This window comes from Pseudochaenichthys georgianus, chromosome 11 (genome assembly GCF_902827115.2).
Source record: "Pseudochaenichthys georgianus chromosome 11, fPseGeo1.2, whole genome shotgun sequence".
In the NCBI taxonomy this organism is placed as follows: Eukaryota; Metazoa; Chordata; class Actinopteri; order Perciformes; family Channichthyidae; genus Pseudochaenichthys; species Pseudochaenichthys georgianus.
In genome coordinates, this window is record NC_047513.1 from 6,635,335 (window position 1) to 6,656,642 (window position 21,308).

At 41.9% G+C, this 21,308-nt stretch overlaps 1 protein-coding gene across 1 annotated transcript in view; it reads left to right on the forward strand.

Moving 5' to 3' along the window:
* Positions 1-21,308, forward strand: part of nfatc1 (nuclear factor of activated T cells 1) — a 68,276-nt gene that overhangs the window by 14,348 nt on the left and 32,620 nt on the right. Inside the window, exons 5-7 of the mRNA XM_034094606.1 lie at positions 297-469; positions 9,010-9,150; positions 20,008-20,063. Coding sequence (XP_033950497.1) covers positions 297-469; positions 9,010-9,150; positions 20,008-20,063 — 370 coding nt within the window. The remainder of the gene's footprint in view (positions 1-296; positions 470-9,009; positions 9,151-20,007; positions 20,064-21,308) is intronic.

Consider the following 21,308-nt stretch of genomic DNA (forward strand, 5'->3'; position numbering starts at 1 on the left):
AGTCTCTTGTGGGTCATAGCAAAGATATTACATGATGAATGTTCCCAGCAATTTGTTTCTATAACGTTTGAATATCACCCAAGAGTGGATGCACTGAGGTGTAAAAGCTCTTTCGGGCTGGGGGTGTTAATCTTCTGTTGACATGGCTGCAGCCTCTGTGTTGATGAAGTGAAAACACATCTGTGTGGCTGCAATGCTGTATCAATCACATCCTGATGAACCGTGAACATATGAAAATCGTTGATGCATGTGATATTTTGGCTCGCGGCAAACTCTTTATCTCTTGTGTTCAACAGAATCGACTGCGCTGGGATCTTGAAGCTGCGTAATTCGGACATTGAGCTGAGGAAGGGGGAGACTGACATTGGACGCAAGAACACTCGTGTGCGGATGGTGTTCAGAGTCCACATCAACCAGAACACCGGGAGAACCGTGTCCCTGCAGGCCTCCTCCAACCCCATAGAGTGCTGTGAGTACATTTCATTTTTTTATTTAATTGTTTATTTGGCACGGACAATGCACAGTAATGAACACTTAAAGGTGGGGTAGGTAAGTTTCAGACACCGGTTCGAGATATACTTTTTGTTATATTCCATGGAATGCTCTTAACATCCCGATAGCAATGAATATCTGAAGTGCTTTGACAAAAAATCCATAACAAAATGTAATCTGTGGAAGCCGTGGTACTGTAAAAAGCACGACCAATCATCTGAGCCGGCCCGGCTAAAGTAACTGGATGGCCTACCTGCCTGTCAGCCTTCCATCTGTGCACAAACTTATCTCGTGCCCTCATTGGTCATGTGGCATTCGTGTGTGTTAGAGGAGGGGCTCTGTGAGGAAGTGGCAGATTTTCTCCGGTTGTGTATTTTCAAATTCTAGCGATCTCGAGCCGGTTTCTCAAACTTACCTACCCCACCTTTAAAACATTAAAATGTATCAAGCGTAACAGTGACAGATTTAGCTTTGAGCTAATTCCCATCCGCAGTCCCTCGCATAAAACATTTAAGAAGTTTACATTTTACAAACATAGCAAAAACAAAATACATGATATGCAAAAAGTGCAAGAGAGCAAGAGCAGCATACACAATTATTTATGACATGGTAATACAATATAGCAGCAACGACATATAAGGTGCAAGAGATGATACAAGAGCTACATAAAGTGCAAGATACCCCTGTGTTAAAGTGCATTTAGAGGTGATTGCACGTCTGTTTGTTTCTCAACCATTCTTTGAGTTGACCTTTGAAGCTATTGAGAGTGGGACGATCCCGTATCTCAGTTGGGAGGCTATTCCAGAAAGAGCCGCCTTTAACGGAGAGGACATTTTGTCCAAAACTTAAGAAATTGTGTTTCTCAAGGATGGTACAGTGGTGGTATGAATATGGCTTTCTGTCAAACACCTGGATAGCTCTCTTGAACAGCTGTTCTATCGGTTTAAGGTTTGTGGCTCAAGCAAACGACCAGTTTGTCAAACAGTATTCAATGTGGGATAGAATCATACAGTGGAGGTATTACTTTGCAGCATTGACAGTTAAGAAAGGTCTAATTTGTTTAAAATGTTTCAAGTTGAATTTAATGGTATTGGATACTTTCTTAATATCTTTCTTAAAAGTCAAGTTCGAGTCCAGTATGACTCAAAGATACTTGAACTGGTTCTGGTTTTCCCGTGTACAAAGATGACCGCATCATCGGCATACATTCAACTCAGGGCATACATTAGGCAAGTCATTAATGTACAGAGAAAACAGTAATGGTCCAAGAATGGAACCTTGTGGAACCCCAACAGGGTTGACAAGGTAGGGGGATTTGGCTCCGTTGACCAAAACACACTGTTTTCTGTTCGATAAGTAAGACTTCAACCAATGTATCGAAACTGCCGAAAAATTGAAATACGTCAGCTTTGTAAGGAGCACTTGGTGGTGAACAGTGTCAAAAGCCTTCCTGAGATCAAGGAAGACAGCACCTACATATGGGCTCGTGTCCAACAGACATGTAACCTTTTCCACAAAGACACAGTTAGCTGTCTCAGTGGAGTGGTGAGCACGAAAACCAAACTGCATTGGGTGGAGTGGAGCGAAACCTTTGTTTAAATGTTTAGTTTTGACACCCATTTCTCAGCTACCTTAGAGACACAGGTGATCAATCAACAACTTTATTAATCCCGCAAGGGGCAATTGGTTATGAGCAGCAGCTTATGTCATGAACACAGGCAGGAACATACAAGAAGAAAACACACAGATACACCCGGGAGCACAGATGTGGATCATTCCAATTTACACTATAAATAGTTCAAAGCATCACAATAATAAATAAATAAATAGATAAATAATCAAGTTAAAAGCCTTTTCAAGAATTTAAAAGTTTGAGTGTGGAAGGGATGAATGATTTAGAAAAGCGATTAGTCCTTTGAGCAGGTAGAGCATATCTTCGCCCTGATGGCAACAGACGAAGTTCATGTGAAAGTACGCGACCTGGAGAGTTCAGAATGCTCTCGGCTTTCCACAGAATCTGTTGGTTACAGAAGGAATTTAAGTCTCTCTGTTTCACGCCGATGATCTTGGAGCAGGTTTTAACAATGCCGTTCAGGCTGTTCCTGTCTTTCAGTGTAAGGCTATGGAACCAGCAGATACAAGAAAAACAAATAAGGCTCTCAATGAATGCTTGGTAAAAACGACAAAGAATGAAAGGCCTGACAGAGAAAGAGTTCAGTTTGCGAAGAAGGTGCATTCTCTGTTGACCCCGCTTCACAATACACTCAGTATTCACATCAAATTTGAAGTGGTCATCGAAAATGGTGCCCAAGTATTTGTATGATGTGACAATTTCTACCTTGTCATTGTGTATGATGCACTCCTTAGGAACATCCTTGTGACGTCTAAAATCAATGATCAATTCCTGGGTTTTAGAGACATTTAAATCCAGAAAAGTGTCGTCACACCAGGAAATAAAATCGGCAAGAGCACACTCGTGGCCTGATTCTGAGCCACTAAGGAGGGACAAGAGGGCGGGATCATCGGAGAATTTAACCAAGTAGCTGTTGCCTTCCATGCTCCGGCATTTATCAGTGTACATTATAAAAAGTAGGGGCGAAAGAACGCATCCTTGAGGCGAGCCCGTGGAAGTGACGACAGAGTCAGAGAGGCGTCCACTGACAGACACCTTCTGCTCTCTATTAGTTAGAAAGTTTAAAATCCATAAAACAAGTTGATCGGGCAGTTTAAAATGACATAATAGGCTCTCCACCAGGAGATGCGGCTGCATTGTGTTAAATGCTGAAGAAAAGTCAGCAAGCAAAAGCCTGGCGTGGGCTTGTGGCTTTTCAAGGTGTTTGTGGAGGGTGTGCAGTATAAGAAGCCTCTCCGCCTCTCCCTGCCTGATGCGCACATTGGAGTGGATCAAGTGCATCACCTATTACTGACATGACGAGGCCTTTAACAATTGTTTCAAACATTTTCATTACCAATGACGTTAAAGCCACCGGTCTGAAGTCGTTTAGGACTTTAGGATGAGGCTTCTCAGGGATGGGAATTACAGTTGAGGATTTCCACATATCAGGAATTTGGCTATTCTCAAGTGACAATTGGAAGATATGTTGGAAAACACCACAGAGTTCGCTAGCACAATACTGGAGTGTACGCCCACAGATATGGTCAGGACCTGGGGCCTTCCTAATATTGACTCGTTTTAAGAGATTCCTAACATCATCCTGTTCAATGACTATGTCTGAGATAGGGGAGAGAGACTCTCTAAGGCAGGGGTGGGGAACCTCCGGCCCCCCGGCCATATACGGCCCGCGAGACCATTTGGTGTGGCCCTCGAGGTAATTTATAAACACACACAAAAAAGAAAAAAATTAAAGAAATCTAGACCGAAAAATAATTAAACAAGTGAGTACCTGTTTTTCCTGGCCAAGGTCAGGGTCCTTGAACACAACACAAGCCTAACGTGTCATCACGTGGTATATGGCTCGTCTAACAGGGGTGTCGTTCTGACGGAGAGCACCAGAACGCAGCTCCGCTCTGGCACTTACAAAAATTACAGTACCCATAAGGAGCCGTACACATGCTGCCGTTTTTGCGTGGCTGTGTCTTTAGTTGTAAGCCCAGTGGCGATCTGTCATACTGATCATACAGTCAATAACTTTGTTGTTATTAGCATCTGGTTAGCTAGCTATGCTAACGAATATAAGAAGCTTGTTCTACAACCAGTGAGGTAAAGGCACATCTTTATATGATCATTATAGTTATAAAAAAATAAGAGAATAAAGTAAACAGGTATAAAATACTATATGACAGTAAAAAAAAGTTGTTATTAATAAACAAGAAGGTCCGCACGCACTCTCCAGCTGAAACTCTCTAGGCTTATTAATTTAAGCATTTTCTTATTAATTTATGCCAACCTCCCCCCACCAATGCAATACCAGCCGCTCAATGCGCAGTGCAGATTCGGTAATTAATAAATAAGAAGCATTCATTCACAAACTAAATCAGGAGACCTTTAAAGTTTTACGTTCACATCAAAGTATCAGTATGCGTTGTGTTGATAATGGACGAGACCCGCCGAGTCAGCGTAAAGTTGAGACGATCTCTGTTTAATGTCTGAATCTGATAACAGATAAAATGATCAGTTGTACATACATTTCCCTCAGTGACTCCTCTCATTGCTTGGAACGTTTACAAAAACGGAAGAGGAAACGTGAGGGACACAATATATACAAAAAGTTAAGACACAAAGAAAGGAAATGAAAGTCCTCACAACAATAAACTCCTGAGCACAGCTCTCCGACCTTGCCAGGTATTTAACATTCAATAAAATGAAGAACACAGAATAAAATAATATAAAACACAGAATGTGTGTGATTATACAAAATTAAATTAAATAAACCCCACTGCATATTTACATCTGTTACACTAACACACACGGCAAGTGCAGCAACAGTCCTCGTCTCTGTAATTAGTTCAGTCCGTAGTCCAAAAGTAACACAAAAATATAAACAATCTCATCTATTCAGGTGATCGGGCCCTATATGGCATGCTATCTGCAGTGCTGATTTTCGGATAGCAGCACCCTGTGCTAATTAAACAACTGTAATAAAACAACTACTTCAGACCAGGCAAGCAATGCACAATAACCAACAGAACCACATCAGAAATGGCACACATAGCTACACGGGCAGTTCAGGCAACAGGTATGCACAGAGAGAAAGGGGTGTGCATTTCACTCACCCTATTTGAAGAGGAAGGCCATTCTCCTGTCGTTCATGGTAGCGAAGTGGTCAATAACAATGTCATAGCACTTCCCAGCGGCCTTTACGTCCTCCACAACAACAGAGTCAATGGATATTGTGGCTAGGTTGACAAGTCTGTCCTGTCCACACGTGTTCCTCAGATACGTTTTGATCCTTTTTAGACAGGAAAAGGAGCGCTCTGCTGATGTGCTGGTGGCTGGTATCGTGAGCATGAGCTGGAGCAGCTTGTAGACCTCTGAGAGTGTGCCCTGTAGGTCATCCTCAATAAGAAGCTGTATCAGCTCTCCTGGTGGCTTGTGAAACAACCTGTTGTTGTACAGCGTGTGCAGCAATCCTGACGCGTCCAAAAAGCTTTAATTTCACAGCACAATCTATATGATTTTTAGATTTACCGTGCCTCTCAATTGCCCGTGACAGGTTGGCAAGGTCGATGAATCCTGAAGTTGCCCAAGGATTGTTCAGGGATCACGAACCCTTGTCAAAAAGAAGACATGGCCAGCAAAATAGACGCTGAAGTTTAGCGCTTCCAGTTAGCCACTCCGTGCAGACATAATTGTCCTTATTGAACGTCCGATTAGATCCCTTATTCCTCTGTGTACACAGCTCGAGTGCGGGCATTGTCCTGCCATCTGCTTTAATTTTTAGTTGCTGCTGTAGCGGAAGTTTAGTGAAGTTATGCTTAATTAAGTACGCCAAATCTCCTCCCTCCATAATGCTTCATTTGCTTGATAATTTCTAACGGCGGTGATGACAGTTGCGGTATTACAATTGATGTTGATGTGATTGGATGGCAGTGTCCAATCAAATCGCCAGCCGCCCCTGAAGGGAAGCTAGAGGCGGCTGGCTTCCCCTGGCATGGCCCTGACCAATCACAGGTTGGCAGGGGCATCACGTGGGCCTCATCTGATTGGTTAATACCTCAATTTTTTTTCACCAAGGGAAGCTAGATTCTGCTGGCCTCCTCTCGCAACAGTGAATGCAATCTACTGTTTCACCATGACATCTAGAGGGGCGCTGTTTCACTCTTTGTAAAATACTCAATGAGAATGGGGGAGAGACGGAGAGACGGTCCGGCAGGAACACACATGAAAGGAGAATTACAGAAACAAAACAAAGTGTTTTTATTTATTTATTTAAATTATAACTACAATCCGAAAAAACAGGGGAAGCCTGGCTTCCCTTGGCCTCCGGGAGAAAACGCCACTGATGGATAGGAGTCTAAATACATTTGCACACATCTTGTGTCCATATATTTCTGTTTGGGTGGTCATGCCACAACTCTGCACGTGCATGCATGCGTGAGTCATGGCAAGATATCTGGATTAAGAGGTTGCTTTTTCTTTGCACAGCATGAAAGAAAGGTGAAATGAGTGGGCTGTGATTTTAGTATTTTTAAGCAGAGGTCAATCATTTGTACGGCCCTCGGAGGATGTTGAAAACATTGAAATGGCCCTTGAGAGGAAAAAGGTTCCCCACCCCTGCTCCAAGGGTTGAGGTGTTTATGGAGAAATCATTTTTCTCGAATCGAGAATACAAAATGTTAAAAGCATTGGGGAGGTCTGTCTCATTTGTTCCCTCAATGTTAATGGTATTCCTAGCCCTGTCATTGTTGTTACCCTGGGAGATGGAGGACATTGATTTGATTCCCCTCCAGGCTTCCCCAAGATCTCCACTGCTGTATTTGGGGAGGATGCTGATTGGTCTGTAATTGGACATTATTGCCTTATCCCCAGATTTAAAGATCGGTGTCACCGTGGCCACCCTCCAGGATGATGGAACTTCCCTCGTGCTGATAGATTGATTCACTAGCATAGTAATTGGTTTTATCAGACCGTCGATATGTGTCTTTATAAAGTTTCCATTTCGCCTTAACACCTCAGCCTTTTCATTTGGTGCTTAATAGGGTATTTCATTGACTTACGACTTACCTACAAGGTGGTCAGGACCCCTGTATGGGGTTGAAAGATGAACTAAAGTATATCAAAGTAAAAAAACTTTACCATAAAACTTAATATTCTTCAATACTTTATAGTTTTCTCTTAAATTATTTCCAGATGTATTATGCTCCCCGCAGGATGAACAGTAAACACTTTGCTGATTCTATGTTTTTTATCTAGCGCTATCATAATGTTAAATTGTTCATCTTTGCAATACTTTGGTTTATGAAAGAATACCTACAAGAACCCTCTAATTCCCATCTGCCTCGCTGCTGTAATGTGTTAATTATGTCAATGCTTCGATACATAATTAATTCTGATGGGCCATGGACACATTTCTTATCTCCAAATACAGCGAGTACAGATATAGATAAAAATGTTACAAATCATATTTTTATATATAAATATTTTGTTTTAAATATTTGATTCATTTAGAAAGTAGCTCGATACAGTCATGTGCAGCTAGCTTCTGCTCACCCTGTAGTGGCTTATTTCACAAATAATGACCTGTGTGCTGTACATTATGCTAGCATGCTAAGCTAAAATAGGGAACATGATAAACAATATCATAACATCAGCCTGTTAGCATTGTCATTGTGAACATGTTAGAGCATTTAGATTGAACTGTAGTGTAGCCTAACACAGCTGTTAGCAAGCATGTAGTAGAATCTCACTATTTCCTTTGTAAAGACGAGACAGCATTTAGGCAGCTTATATTTACCCACATTCAACAACATAAGGTGGGAAAAGAAAACAACAAGATATCAGAAAACCCTCAAAGGCACATGACACAAGGATTGGCAACTCGAAGTTTCTCAATTTCAAACAAAACGTTTTGGAACTAGATATATCAATTAGCCAATGGACTAGTGTCACTCATTTGTGAAATGTAAAAGACTAAACGATTACTCTCTCAATCAAAAGACGAGCATCAGATTAACCCAAAGCCGTAATCATTCAATGCAGCACTCTAACAACTGGTGCATGTGATCGTGAGCTACATTTTAACTCACCAGTGCTCAATAAGCCCCATCGACCCTCGCGCTGCCCTGGAGTTGACCCCTGCTGGACCGGGACAAAGTCACTCTGATCTACCACTGTGTGTGGTTCTGGCCCTGAGCGCTGCTATAGAGATTAAACCCTCGGAGGTAAATGAAAGACAGTAGTTAAACCATGATCGCAGCTCCTTCAAACGGACCATTGTTAGTTTCTGAACGGCTGCCACACAGCAATTGTTTTGACCCAAATTCTCTTTGTGCAAGAAACCGAAACAGAGAGATGTGGTAAAGATTGATGCTTTCCCGAAGCATACAATTAGAGTTGTATGAAAATCAAGAAGAACCAAATTACTTAAAGATGATTTTCATTTGAGAAAAGGATTCAGGTTCCCATTAAGCCTCTATTTAAGTATCCCGGGTGGTCACGATTAAATACAGCAATCCTTCACGATGACCCTAAATAGACAGTAGCATTACATTTGGACAGATACATACTTAAAGAACTTCAACATAAATGAAAAATGAGCAAAGACTGAGGAGCCAAAGTGAACAAGAGAGAAGTGAAACAAATACCATGAGCGGTAAGATAGTTGTATGCCAGACAAAACATCCACCATCTTTGAGGAAAACACAAATAAACACAAGATGGAGCCTGTCTTTACTTCGAGGCGACTCATCCTAACACAAAGAGGTGGAGGTGTACAGCGGTCCAGACTGAGAGAGCTGTCGAGGTAGTGATTCAGCCTCGCCTGGATGCTCAGGTCTGCATGGGGAGTGGGTGTGTACTACTGAACACTGAGGCTTCTCTTCCTCCTCCTCCCACAGCCCAGAGATCGGCCCAGGAGCTGCCTCTGGTGGATAAACGGAGCCTGGAGACGTGTCCTGCCCTCGGGGGCGAGAGGATGCGAATCGACGGACACAACTTCCAGCATGACTCCAAGGTGGTGTTCGTGGAGAAGGCTCAAGGTAAAACAGGAGGAGTTCTGGACTCTTAGTACAGCTGTCTGTCTCTGTGTGTGTCTCCCTCTTCCTTATTGGAGAAACCCCAGCACTGCCTCCCCCTCTTCTCTCCCCCCGCCGTCAAAATGTCCTCCGTCCTGCCAAAGAGCCACATGTGGTGCACATTAATGCGCTGTATTTTTAACCAAGCAGATTTACATTTGCAGAAGTTTCCATTGCCTGTTCAGCAGAGGAATGGATCACCAATGCAGTGTGTACTGTATGCATGCGTGAATGTGTGTGTGGACGCATGCACTTGTGTGTGCGCCATTCGTCATTATTTGTTTCTCTTTTTTTTTTTTACTTTAAGCCGTTTTGGTTTGGAGGCACAGGGGAGGGCCGCCAGATGTCGATGCGTGGAGGTTTACAAACTGCAATTTCCTTGATTAGCCTCAGCAAAGCCACGTGAGCCACAGTGTATGCCGGGGCTGAGCCATGTAAACACATGTGATCCTATCGGCCCGGTGACTCATACAAATAAAAAGAGGGAAGCCTTTTCATTGTTCCACCTGTGAAAGGAAGAATTCAAGGCTGCCCTAGCCCAGAGAACCCCTACCCCCTCCAGCGCTGTACAATGGAGAAGTGAGATTGTTTTTCATAACAACAAGTGTTTGGATCAGCGGAGGCCCCTTTGATTAACCCTGATCCTTCCTGAGAGGCAGGGCCGGTTTTTGGCATAGGCGATCGCCTAGGACGCCAGATCTGGAGGGGGGGCGCTGGTAGCTCTGGGAGGGAAAAAAACATTTTTGACCGTTGGTGCTCATCCTAATTTTCGGCCTTAATGTAACAACATTCATAATTAAGTAAATGTAACACCCTTTTGACCCCGGTTACACTTTTAATTTGCCCTGTACGATGGGCGCTGTAAGTGATGAAAGTGGGGGATGTTGGCTTATCTGGCGCCCGCAGCTCACAGCCAAAGTGCGAGTGAGCGAGGGAGAGAGCGTGGGAGAGAGAGAGGGCGCACCGGTACCGGCGCTGTTGTTATTAGAATGTGGTGCTTGCTGCTCTAACGGATATAAGAAGTAGATGTTTCTACAACCAGGGTGGAGGAGAGCTCTCCAGTCAGACTGAGGCTGATAACTACAGCTCAGTGAGGTAAAGGACTCTGAGTGTTTCGATAGTTCACTTTAGTCTAAGTCATCTCAGTGGGTCTCAAACGTTTTGATCCCAATTTATGTAAACAAATATTTCCAAGGCACTCCTTTATAATTATTAGGATAAATAAAAACAGGTTTGAAATCATTTCAATGTATACTATAGGACAGTAAACCAAACACATCGTTTAAAACTGGAGATAAAAAAATATGCATACATAAATAAATAAAGTGTTTGAGTTGTGTGTCCTGAAGCTGCTCTGGAGACAACAACAATGTCACTGGTTGGATTGAACTTCAGTTATAAGGAGAAAAAAACCTAATTTTTACAGTACAAGTTAACCAGCTAGCAAAAATAAAGTTCTGGTTTCAATTTAAAGCAAAAAGGAAGCTAGCTTATTAGCATGACTAGTTGGCCTCCTGCTGATCATATTTTAAATGTTGACTTTATGCTACAGTATGCTAACTAATCATTTTATTAGTTTTGTGTTTTTAAGTTAATTTGCCATATTTTGTAAAAAAGTTAACTTGGCTACTCCAGCTACTCTAGCTACTCTAGCTACAGTATGCTATGCTAGCTTTACCTAGACAATCAGATCATTAGTAAAGCTAAGTTTTAAGCTAATACAATGTTGTTTTGTTGTGCATTTTCCGCTACTCACTTACAGGATGCATGAGCAAGATCAAATATTTCCCAAGATCAGTACAAGGAAATGATTAATATAAGATAATTTCGTATTTAATTTAAACTATGGAATTGAACATGCTTCCATTAGTAATCTCAAGTAAATAGTAGTAAAGGAAAGAATTTCTATTTAATTCATAACACTTTTTATTAAAAAATGCAAATAATTTTTCGAAATTCAGCATTTCAAAATGTTCGACGAATTAATCTGGTGATAATAATTTGTATCCTATCATAATATTAAGAATACAAATTAAAACAGGCTTGGTGAGGAAGACCATGAGGTGCTATGCTGTAAAATGTTCACTCTAAAAAATAATAATAAATGGAGGTAAAGATTTATTTTTGTCAAACTGCTTTTTCCAAAGTCCAGAAAAACACTTTTTTTATCCTCTTTTACCATTTCAGATTTTTCACAATCTCCCAAGTCTGACCGTGCTGATTACTTTTGCATGATCCTCTTAAATGTAAACCCTAACCTAACCAAGGAATTTACCTCTGCCTCTTTGAAAATAAATCAATGAATTGGGTAATTAGTTTCGTAAGCAGAAAGAGAGTAATGACCAGATACCAGTCAGTACCAGTTTTCTGGTTCCGTTTTGTTCTGAATCTGACGGGCCATGTGCCGGCTCTGGACTGATGCTGATGGGTGTGCTTCTTGCTTTTGATGAGGGTTTCCCCGCGTCTGGCTCCGGCATCAGATTCCCAGGCAATCCTACCATGGAAACACACTTAAGCCAGGCTTCCACAGCCCCCCCCCCTTTTCTGCTTCCCTCAACCCTTCCACGTCTCTATCCAAGCTGCTTCTGTGCCACCAGTTCATTAATTCTGCTCCCTATGGATCATGCTGCTAGGTCTTGGTATCTGTATAAATAGAGCGGTGAATAGGTACAGTAGACAATTAGAGGCATCAGTCGTCTCTGGGGTGACATGGCTTCATTGGTGTAATGAGATAAGTTTGGGGAGATACAAAACAACATATTAAAAATGTATCTCTGCATTCAGGACTTTGCTTAGAACTGATTGAATCTGAACATTTAAAGGGATCGTCAGGATGTTTTGAAGTGGGATTGTATGAGGTACTTATCCATAGTCGTATATTACCTGCAGTAGATAGTGGTCATCACGCCTAAATATTTTTTTTTTATTAAAGACACATACAAAATGTCCCACCTTTAAAAAAACAATAGAGCTTTTGTGTATCCTATATTCAGAATATTTTCATCCCTTTACCTCAGAGTGATACAGCTATTTCAAACATAGAACTGACGCGTTAACATCCATCAATCTCCCCCCCAAAGCCTCCAGAGTTCATTAAAAGAAATCAGTTTTTAAACATCCAAGAACACAGTGGTTGTTGGTCTACCACTGCCTCAATCTGTTACTTTGTTTGCGTTATTGTTTGACTTTTGGTTGGTTCAGATTCACCCAGGTCACAAAAGAACACAAGCTAACTAACTGATGGAAGCAGTGGTGGACCAGCAACTCCTGCGTCCTGTGAGCTAAAATGATGGTTTTTGTAATGGAGTCTGGTGCTTCTTGAATGCAGACTGTACTCCAGCTCAAGGAAACCTAAAGCGGTAAAAAAGTGATACATTTAGCATACACTTACAGTAATGCATATATTATTTTTGTTAACTTAAGCTGATCAATTATCCAATCTTGGGTTCTTTTGACCTACATTAGTTAGTTAGTCAATTTATTGAACATGTCAGAAACAAAACAAATATATAACAATAATATATATATATTCTCCTTTCTTTTTTTTTTTTTTCCTTTTCACTCAGATTAATAATTATAACAAAGTACCAAAAAAAAAAAAAAAACAATAATAATAATTTTCAGATAGTCTCTGTTCATGTTCAACAGGGGCAAACTTTTCTGGTCCTACCCCCTCTAACATATATTTTTCTTATAAAACATTAGGTCATCGTCATCAGCGACATGTTTGTCTTGTGTCTTTGTCATGTGTTCTTTCTTTTTTACAAAACAATCAGAAAGAAATTACTTTTTACAATTACAAGAAATAACAACAAATGAGATTTTACAGGTCCTGTTCATAACCATTAATGATTAGACTCCTAAATAATACTTTCATTTTAGATAGACTTGTACAATCTTTCAGTGCATCGTTACAGTTATTCCACAGACTAACACCTTTTGATGAGATGCAATGAAGTTTGGCATTTGTTCGTACGGGTGGTTTTTTGAAAATGCAGTTTCCTCTCAACATGTGCATGCTTTCTCTCTGTGTGAAAAGTCCCTGGATATTATGAGGTAATTGTTGATTTGCGGCTTTGAACATAATTTGAATAGTTTTATAGTCAACCAGGTCTTGTAGTTTTAGATGCCTACAGTACATCTACTGTAAATAATATACTGTACTGACTACGGAAAGGTACCTCATACAACCCCACTCAAAACATCCTAATTATCCCTTTATTATGCTATATTGTTATTTTATTCGTGCCAAAGCAGAGCTCTGGGAAACACTTTAACGATCAACTCATAAACCCTGATTGGTTGATGTTGTTGCCACAAAGAACTTAGGGTATTTAATTTTACCGATTTATTATTTTCCTGACAATTATCCAATAAAGCACTCTCGCAAAGTAGCATTCATGAAGCTGCGGTAACAGAACGTGTGGGCGTGGACATAGTGTGTGTTTGTATGTGACCCAAAGCTATAGCATGTGTGTGTCAAACAAACTGAAGCATATTTATTTAGCTTTCTGTTTTTGTGTCCAATCTACATGTTTAAGAAGAGATAGTGACACTGGGGCACTTATAAGTACTTCTCATTCATGTTTCCAAGTGTGTTATGTTGCTATACGGTATGACTCACGAAGAAGGAAATCCCTGCTTCCCCCATAGAGACACACTCTGTCACATGTTGCTGTGTCTCAGCACAACATCTGACAACAGCCTGCTCGATCACGCCCCCCTGAGCCTCCCGTGTCCCGCCTCAGTAGAAATATCCCAGATAGGATCAGTTCAGTTGTCACTCCTGGTTACAGCCAATCTGTCATCAGAGATGATGGTACAGCCTGAGCGCTGCAGACATCAGCCTGTAATCCAAGCCTCACTCAATCTCACCTTGCTTTCATTTGCCCCGGCCCGTCCAGAAGATGATGCCTCTGATAAGTACCGTTCACTCCATTTGTAAAAGTAGGCCCTCCTGTCCTTTATTCACCTCTGGTTGTTTTGTTTGGTGTCCTAGGTGCACAGATATAATGTATTGGCTGAAAAAGGCTAAACGTGCCAAAATTCTAAAATAATAATAATTGAAAGGCAGTGTTTTCAAAAGCGTGTGTCCTCAAAAATCTGAAATGTTCAAGAATAAAACAGCCCTGCTCTTATCTTTGTGACAATGCATTATTCAGCTGATCTATTATAGTTTGTTTCGTGGAACAGGCAGGACAATGTCTATCTCGAAATGTCTAAATCACCACATTTGACAATGGGAGTATTGATGATAATCTGGAAAATGTATTACCATAGCATTTCCTAGCAGGAGTATTATACAGTGTTTATATTTAGTGTAGGCTTAGTAGAGGACATTATAGGATTGCACTAAAGTGAGTAAATTAAACACATAAATTAAGTAAACAAAACTGGACTAGAAACATATGTAACTGAAACAAGTGTAGCCTAAAGCTCTACTTACTAGCTTTCAACTGCATCTCAAGGTCGTCATTTAGCCAGTGGAGCAAAACGGAAGCATTTTTCATCAAATGTAAATCCATGTTAAGTTAAGTTCTCAAAGCGGTACATGCTAGAGAAGAATACCCTCATTGTCCAGCCACTTGGCAGCAGTCAAGTTATAATAGGTATTTTTGTATAGTTGTACTATTATGTTTAAAATGTATGAATTGAGATGATGGAGTTCCTTATTTATGTTCCTGTTGTGTCTGTCTTCAATACTAGTGTTTGTCACCTAGCTACTTCTCGGTTAATAATGACTGATTAGTGAGTGAGTGTACTCAGTTGCTAGGCAACATCATACATAACTTCAACCATAAGCTGTTACTTCTTGGTTCAAACCAGTCAAAACACATGGGGTGCATTACAGGAGACACAGGATTTGAAGAGGTTTATAAAAAAATTGATGTAGATTACGTCGCTATTCAAAAAAGGAAATGAGAATAGCAGCCTTCACAATATGAGTGTTACTTTAGAACAATGGTGGTGTTTTGTATTATCTGCATATAAATGCAAATCTGTAGGTAACAGGAACTTGGGATAGGAGGGTTTCCGCTTGGTGCTCCATGTAATATTGATCATGTATAGAGATATAGATCACTGTGTAGAGAGAAAAGAGGGAGAGAGGACGCATTGGCAAAAATCCAATAACATCTGTTATTTTAAGACGACAATCTGGCTTTTCATTAGCTTTAAATGATCTTTTAAACTGGCAAATTGAGTGAAGTAATTGACGCATCTCGAGTTGTTCATTAAACTATAAACGATGAAATCCATTATCTGCTGGTTACACCGGCATATTGGCTTTTGCACCGAGAGGCTTGTTGTCGCCGATGGGCCCCGATATTGGTGCCTCTGTTTCAGAAGTATGCATCCATCCATCCATCCATCTTCTCCCGCTTATCCGTGGTCGGGTCGCGGGGGTAGCAGTTCCAGCAGAGAGCCCCAAACTTTCTTTTCCCTGGAAGAAGTATGCAGTTATCTGAAAATAATGCATACCTTCCAGTCAATAGAATTCAGGTCTTCCCAATACAGTACATTTTGGCCATGGTGCAAAGTGATCTACTTTTGTGTATTGCCTCTTTCTACTGTCTTTTCAAGTCTGTTTAAAATGTTTTGTTTTCTGCTCCCCAAACCATAATTGACAGAAGCTTAACTTAGGTGAGAAACCCTGCAGGAAATCCTTGCAGAGGAGAAACCCCCTTGGAAAAGAGGACTTCACATCTGGCCTGTTGCTCTGAACACCTACCTTCTCTCCTGCTGTGAATACCCCTTTTCCTGCTCCATCAAACCCCCTCAGTTCAGCTGCAGCGGGGGTCTTTTTTCGTGACTCATTCTGCCCACCTGTCCGTCCCTTCCTCAGCTGAAGAGTTGGAGCGTCTTAGGAAGAAGAAGAAAGCTTGGCGAGTTTTCCTTAACTGACCGGAAGGCACTAACAATTGTGCCTAAGTATGATTGGCCAGAGCAACCGCACAAGAAACAGGAACCTGACAATTGAACTTGGAGAGGATTATCCTTCTGCAGGGCTGCCAGATGGTGTCTGGAATTACCTTTAGAACATTACAGATAACCATCCTCCTTTAAGCCCCATGAGAGCTGTGAGCAGGATGGCCGTAATGTATCAGCAGAGGCTGTTTCCAACATGGCTCCGTTAGCTCTGCTAGCTTTGAGCAGTGCTTTGGTTTGGAGAGAAGGGCGGTCAACACGCTTCAGTTTCATTGCATTCATAAAAACAATGACTTCCACTCACAGCCGTTCGGTGGTTTGGCTGCCTCCAGTATGACACTTCTGGGAACAATGGCTGTTTTCATAAATCAATTAAAGACGCATAAACAGAGGGGATTAGGTTTTCATACATTACAGTGCATGATACATAAAGATGGCAAGACCGCTTGAGAAACTCCAGAGATGATTTCTTGATGAAAGCTTTGCCCCGCGTTCGGATGACGTTGGGCAGTGACGGGCACCAGAGTGAAGCCAGGATCTGGTTATCCACTGCTGCCATTTATCAGCTCGGACCGAGGCTCACACCTTCCAGAGTTGCAACCTCTTGCGTGGAGCTTCAAATCCCCACGTGTTTTCAGAGGCGGGAGGAAGGAAGAAGTCTCAGTCATCAGTCAGAGGACAAGGGAACTCTTTGAGCATGGGTAGAGCATGTGTTTATATTTACTGTACGTTATGAGGGCTTGGGCACACGCCACCCTGCTGTTGCACTCTGGGCACCAGCGCTTCACTCCACCCAGACCCAATTAAGGAGCACAAGGAGCTGTTTGATTCCCTTTATAAATCCAACATGACAAATAAGCGTATTGTATATTGTTTGATCCCCATGGCTCTGCACAGCACTCTGCCGCTGCGCCATTGACGGCTCTGTGTTATGTCTGTTCTGAGAAAGTAATGATTTGTATTGACCATCGCTAGCGAAATGTGAATCGCAAGACTTCTGCGAGGTTGGGACGCAGCCAATGCTAGAAGAGCTTGGGCGTTGTGAGAGTTGGAGAGGGGTACTGGGTTTATATGGTGGTTTTGGGGGGAGAGGTTTTAGGCTGAGTTGTTTAACTTAGACAATATTGGAAATGATCCAGCACAGTGGGCCAGGGAGTTAGAAACCATATTGAGCTGGAGAGCTAAGGGTCTTTCATTGCAGGCGTTGTGCAGATGGTGCCCTATAACTCTGGAACATTCAGCGGTTATCAATTACATTCTGTGGTTATCAATTATCTGGTACGCTCTTTTTCAAAACAAAGGCATCCCACGCGTTCAGAGCTCTTTCTTTTTGACACGTTTCCTGGCAGTAGGTAGCCGAGCACAGAAAACAGAAAAGTGCCACATTAGATTTGTCTATCTCTGTGATGAAAAATGATGTGAGTCAGAGAGAGAGAGAGAGAGAGAAGCAGACAGGGAGAAGCAGAGAGAGACAGAGGGAGATCTGAACAACATGTTTACCTCCTGTGGATCCACATCGGCGGGGAAGGCTTCCCTTCTGGAGACGTTCCCGAAGTGAAGAGAGGCACAGAGCAGGAGGGAACAGAAAAACAGACATTTCTTAGAGAAAGAACTTCTTTCATAGAGGAAAGAATATTATTATTGGTTGAGCTGAGAGTTTATTTTCTGCTCTGAACCCTAACGAATATACGTTAGAAGTAGTAAGAAGGAGCATTTCTTCCTTGAGAATATGCCTTTACAACACAACGATAAAACCACCATTGGATTCTTTCTGAAGCGTATCCTGTACAACTTCCTTCAAGCCGTTCTTTTTTTCATTTCTATTGTTTACACGCAGGCTTCCTGCTACATGGTTTTCTTTGATTCATGCTTCCACACACCGTTGGGTATTTTCTTGCTCGCCAGATGTCTTAACCCAATCCCGATTGAGTGGGTGCCCAGGAAATGCATAATTTTCATTTATCTTGCTTCAAATGTATTCAAACAAAGGTTTTTGTCATTATTGTTGGGTTTAAGGGTGTGGAACTTAGGTTGCCCTCTCTGTTACCAGGAATACATACTTTCATGTCTTTTTCATTAGTTTGACACAAAGCCTTTTCTCTGTCTTCACCAATGTTTAATCAGCAAAGACAATAATCTTTTACATTTTCCAAATTGCCATTCCCGGGTCTCGTTACCAAGACACGTGAATGGTCAACTTTGACAATGTTGAATGTTTTAAAAAATGTGGCATTTAAACTAACTAAAATGTACCCAAATGAGTCATTTGAGTCATCATGTCTCAAGTCCAGTCACAACACAACTCAAGTCCATATCTCTGGCAGGTGCACTAAATAAGTGGGGCGGTGGTGGCGAAGTCGATAGGGACTTGGCTTGGGAACTGGAAGGTCACCAGTTCAAGTCCCTGGCAAGACCAAGTGCTACATGAGGTGTCCCTGAGCAAGGCACCGTTCCCCACATTGCTCCCCGGGTGCCGTTCAAAATGGCAGCACACTGCTCCTAACACTAGGATGGGTCAAATGCAGAGAAATAATTTCCCCATGAGGGATTAATAAAAGTTCATCAAGAAGTGACCCATTTTTTTACTCAAAAAAGTCTGTAAACTTAAAAAAGAAAATAGTTTAGCTGACTGGCTAAATATATATATATATATATATAGACATTTGTATTCATTTCGCCACGGCTTCCAGAAATGACATTTTTTATGGATTTATTGACAAAGCACTTCAGATATTCATCGCTATCGGGATGTTAAGAGCATTCCATGGAATATAACAACAAGTGTATCTCGAGCCGGTCTCTCAAACGTACCTACCCCACCTTTAAGATAAATGCATTTAAATATCAGCAGCTCAATGCCCAGCTGAGCCCGTTCCCCTTCAGTGCTACCCTTAAGTCTCTCATTAAAATGACAGCCCACTGTATCTCCTTCTCTAAGCTTATTCTGTGCCTACATTCCGGAGATCTGGCAACAACACTGACTTTTCCTCTGGGGTCGAGGGTTCCTTCTCTCTAAGGTGACACACATGTTATAACTGGAGAGCAGCAGCAGCTCCACAGCTGACAGACAGTGTGGGAAAATACAGGAACGGGAGCAGGTTTCCTGTGTCTTCTCAGACCTAATGGGAGCTGTCACTGCCAAGCTGCACCTCCTCCAGCTGTGCCACCTCTCAAACTCTATACCCGTCCATCTGCGACGTGCTGTGTGCTCAATTCAAGCGCTCCACTTATCAACTTGCAGCCTGTAAAAACACATCTCTCACTTCATTTTCTACAAGTAAACGTGGCCACAGCTGACCTTTTCTTCTTCTTCTCTTCTTAAATTGTGGCTTCCTTTCCACGTAAAGTCCTTTCGCAGTCCTTTTTTAGGGCCTTGTTAATGTGTCCAAAGAAACTGCAATGGTTTCCTTCTGTGTTGAATGAATTGGTAGTTTTACTCTGACGCCTCACTGGGCAGGGAGACAGAAGTGTTTTTCAACACATGATGCCTTGTTTTTTACTGCCTAATGGGAAAACTACTATTTAACGATCATTATATTGGGATAACAGAACGATTCCTATGAGAACGCAAGGAATTAGGAGTTTGAGAGTTGAGACGAGATTCCAGTCGTCCGGCTTTAATGAGTCCTGCAGCTGCTGCCGCATGTTGGGATTCCTCACTGCAATGAAGTCAGGGTTTCTCTCCACCAAAGATATCGCTCATCTCTTTGGTATGACTCGGGTTTTTTTTAGGATTGCATTACTTGCTAGACTATGAGCTCATGGCGGCGGGAGAGACGATACGTGGTGCGGCTGTTTAATTCATCACTGATGTAACGGATAATAATAACATCGCTCATGCCATCTCTTATTTTCTGATTTGTCTCTTAAAAAGTCTTTTTTTTTTTTTTCCAGATGGACACCACCTCTGGGAGACTGAGGCCAAGGTAGACAGAGACGTCTCGAAGGCTGTGAGTGATACACATGACACTCTTAACGTGACCGATCCGGTTTAATTTCAGAATTAAAGCAGTTGTTCTCAATTGAATCGATTGGTCCTACTTTGTGTGGTCACATCACTTTAAAGGGGCCCTACTATGGTCATTCTCAGGCTCACGTTAGTGTTTTGTTTCTCTACTGTGTTGTGTTTACCCGCTTTAATGTTCAAAAAGCTCTTTATTTTTCTTATACTGCCTGTGCTACAACACCTCTTTTCACCCTCTGTCTGAAACCAGAGCCCAGTCTGCTTGTCACGATCTGTCTGTGTTGTGTTTTGTCTTGTCTTTGGTTTCATGTTTTATTTTGAAGAGTGTTCACCCCCTGCCTTGCCTGTTGCTTTCTGTCTGTTTTCCCTCCTCCCTGATTACTCGATTGTGTTCACCTGGTGCCCCTGTGTTTTCTCCTCCCTCCTCACCTGTGTCTTGTTTATGTGATTAGTCTTGTGTGTATTTAAGTTCTGTTTTTTCTGTCTGTCATTGTTAGTTCCTTGTGTTTGTCTTTGACTGTGTCACGGGGTAGTGTTCTGTTTTTGACGCGTTGGCCTTGGAATAAAGGTATTTTTCTTTGAAATCTGCATTTGGGTCCCGCCTGCTTCACTCAACCCTGACACTGCTCTGATGGGTTAGCTGGCGGCCTCTGTTGTGATTGGTCAAGGGCTTAGATATGTCCCGCCCCTTAGCCTGCTACGTACAATGTGTTGGAGTGCTATGTAACTCTCTAGTGTTACATAGTGATGTTGCCATGTTGTGGAAGTAAACAAAGGAGTCCAATGGGGGCACTTCAGGCAGGGTGGGAGTGAACAGACCATTTACCTGCACAAAAACATATATAACTGTATAATACATACAATAAACTTTGCTTGAGATTAGAAAGTATCACGCCCATATATATATATATGTATATATTAGTGCTGTCAAAATTATCGCGTTAACGGCGGTAATTAATTTTTAGAATTAATTGCGTTAAAATATTTGCATGTGCAGAATGGCCCGCCCCATACGTGCCACCAGTGGCAGCGCCAGGGCATGGCTGGGGTAGGCTACACCCATACCAAGAAATGGCTTAGCCCCACCATGAAAAATGATGTTAAAGTAAGCAAAATAAAGTCTGCCAACTCGCGCGGAGTAAATTGCACAGACAGCAGTTAGTCAGATTGATTTCAGTAGCCACGGTTTTGAAAACTTTTGTCACGTAGTGATCGTCTTCTCAATAGAACA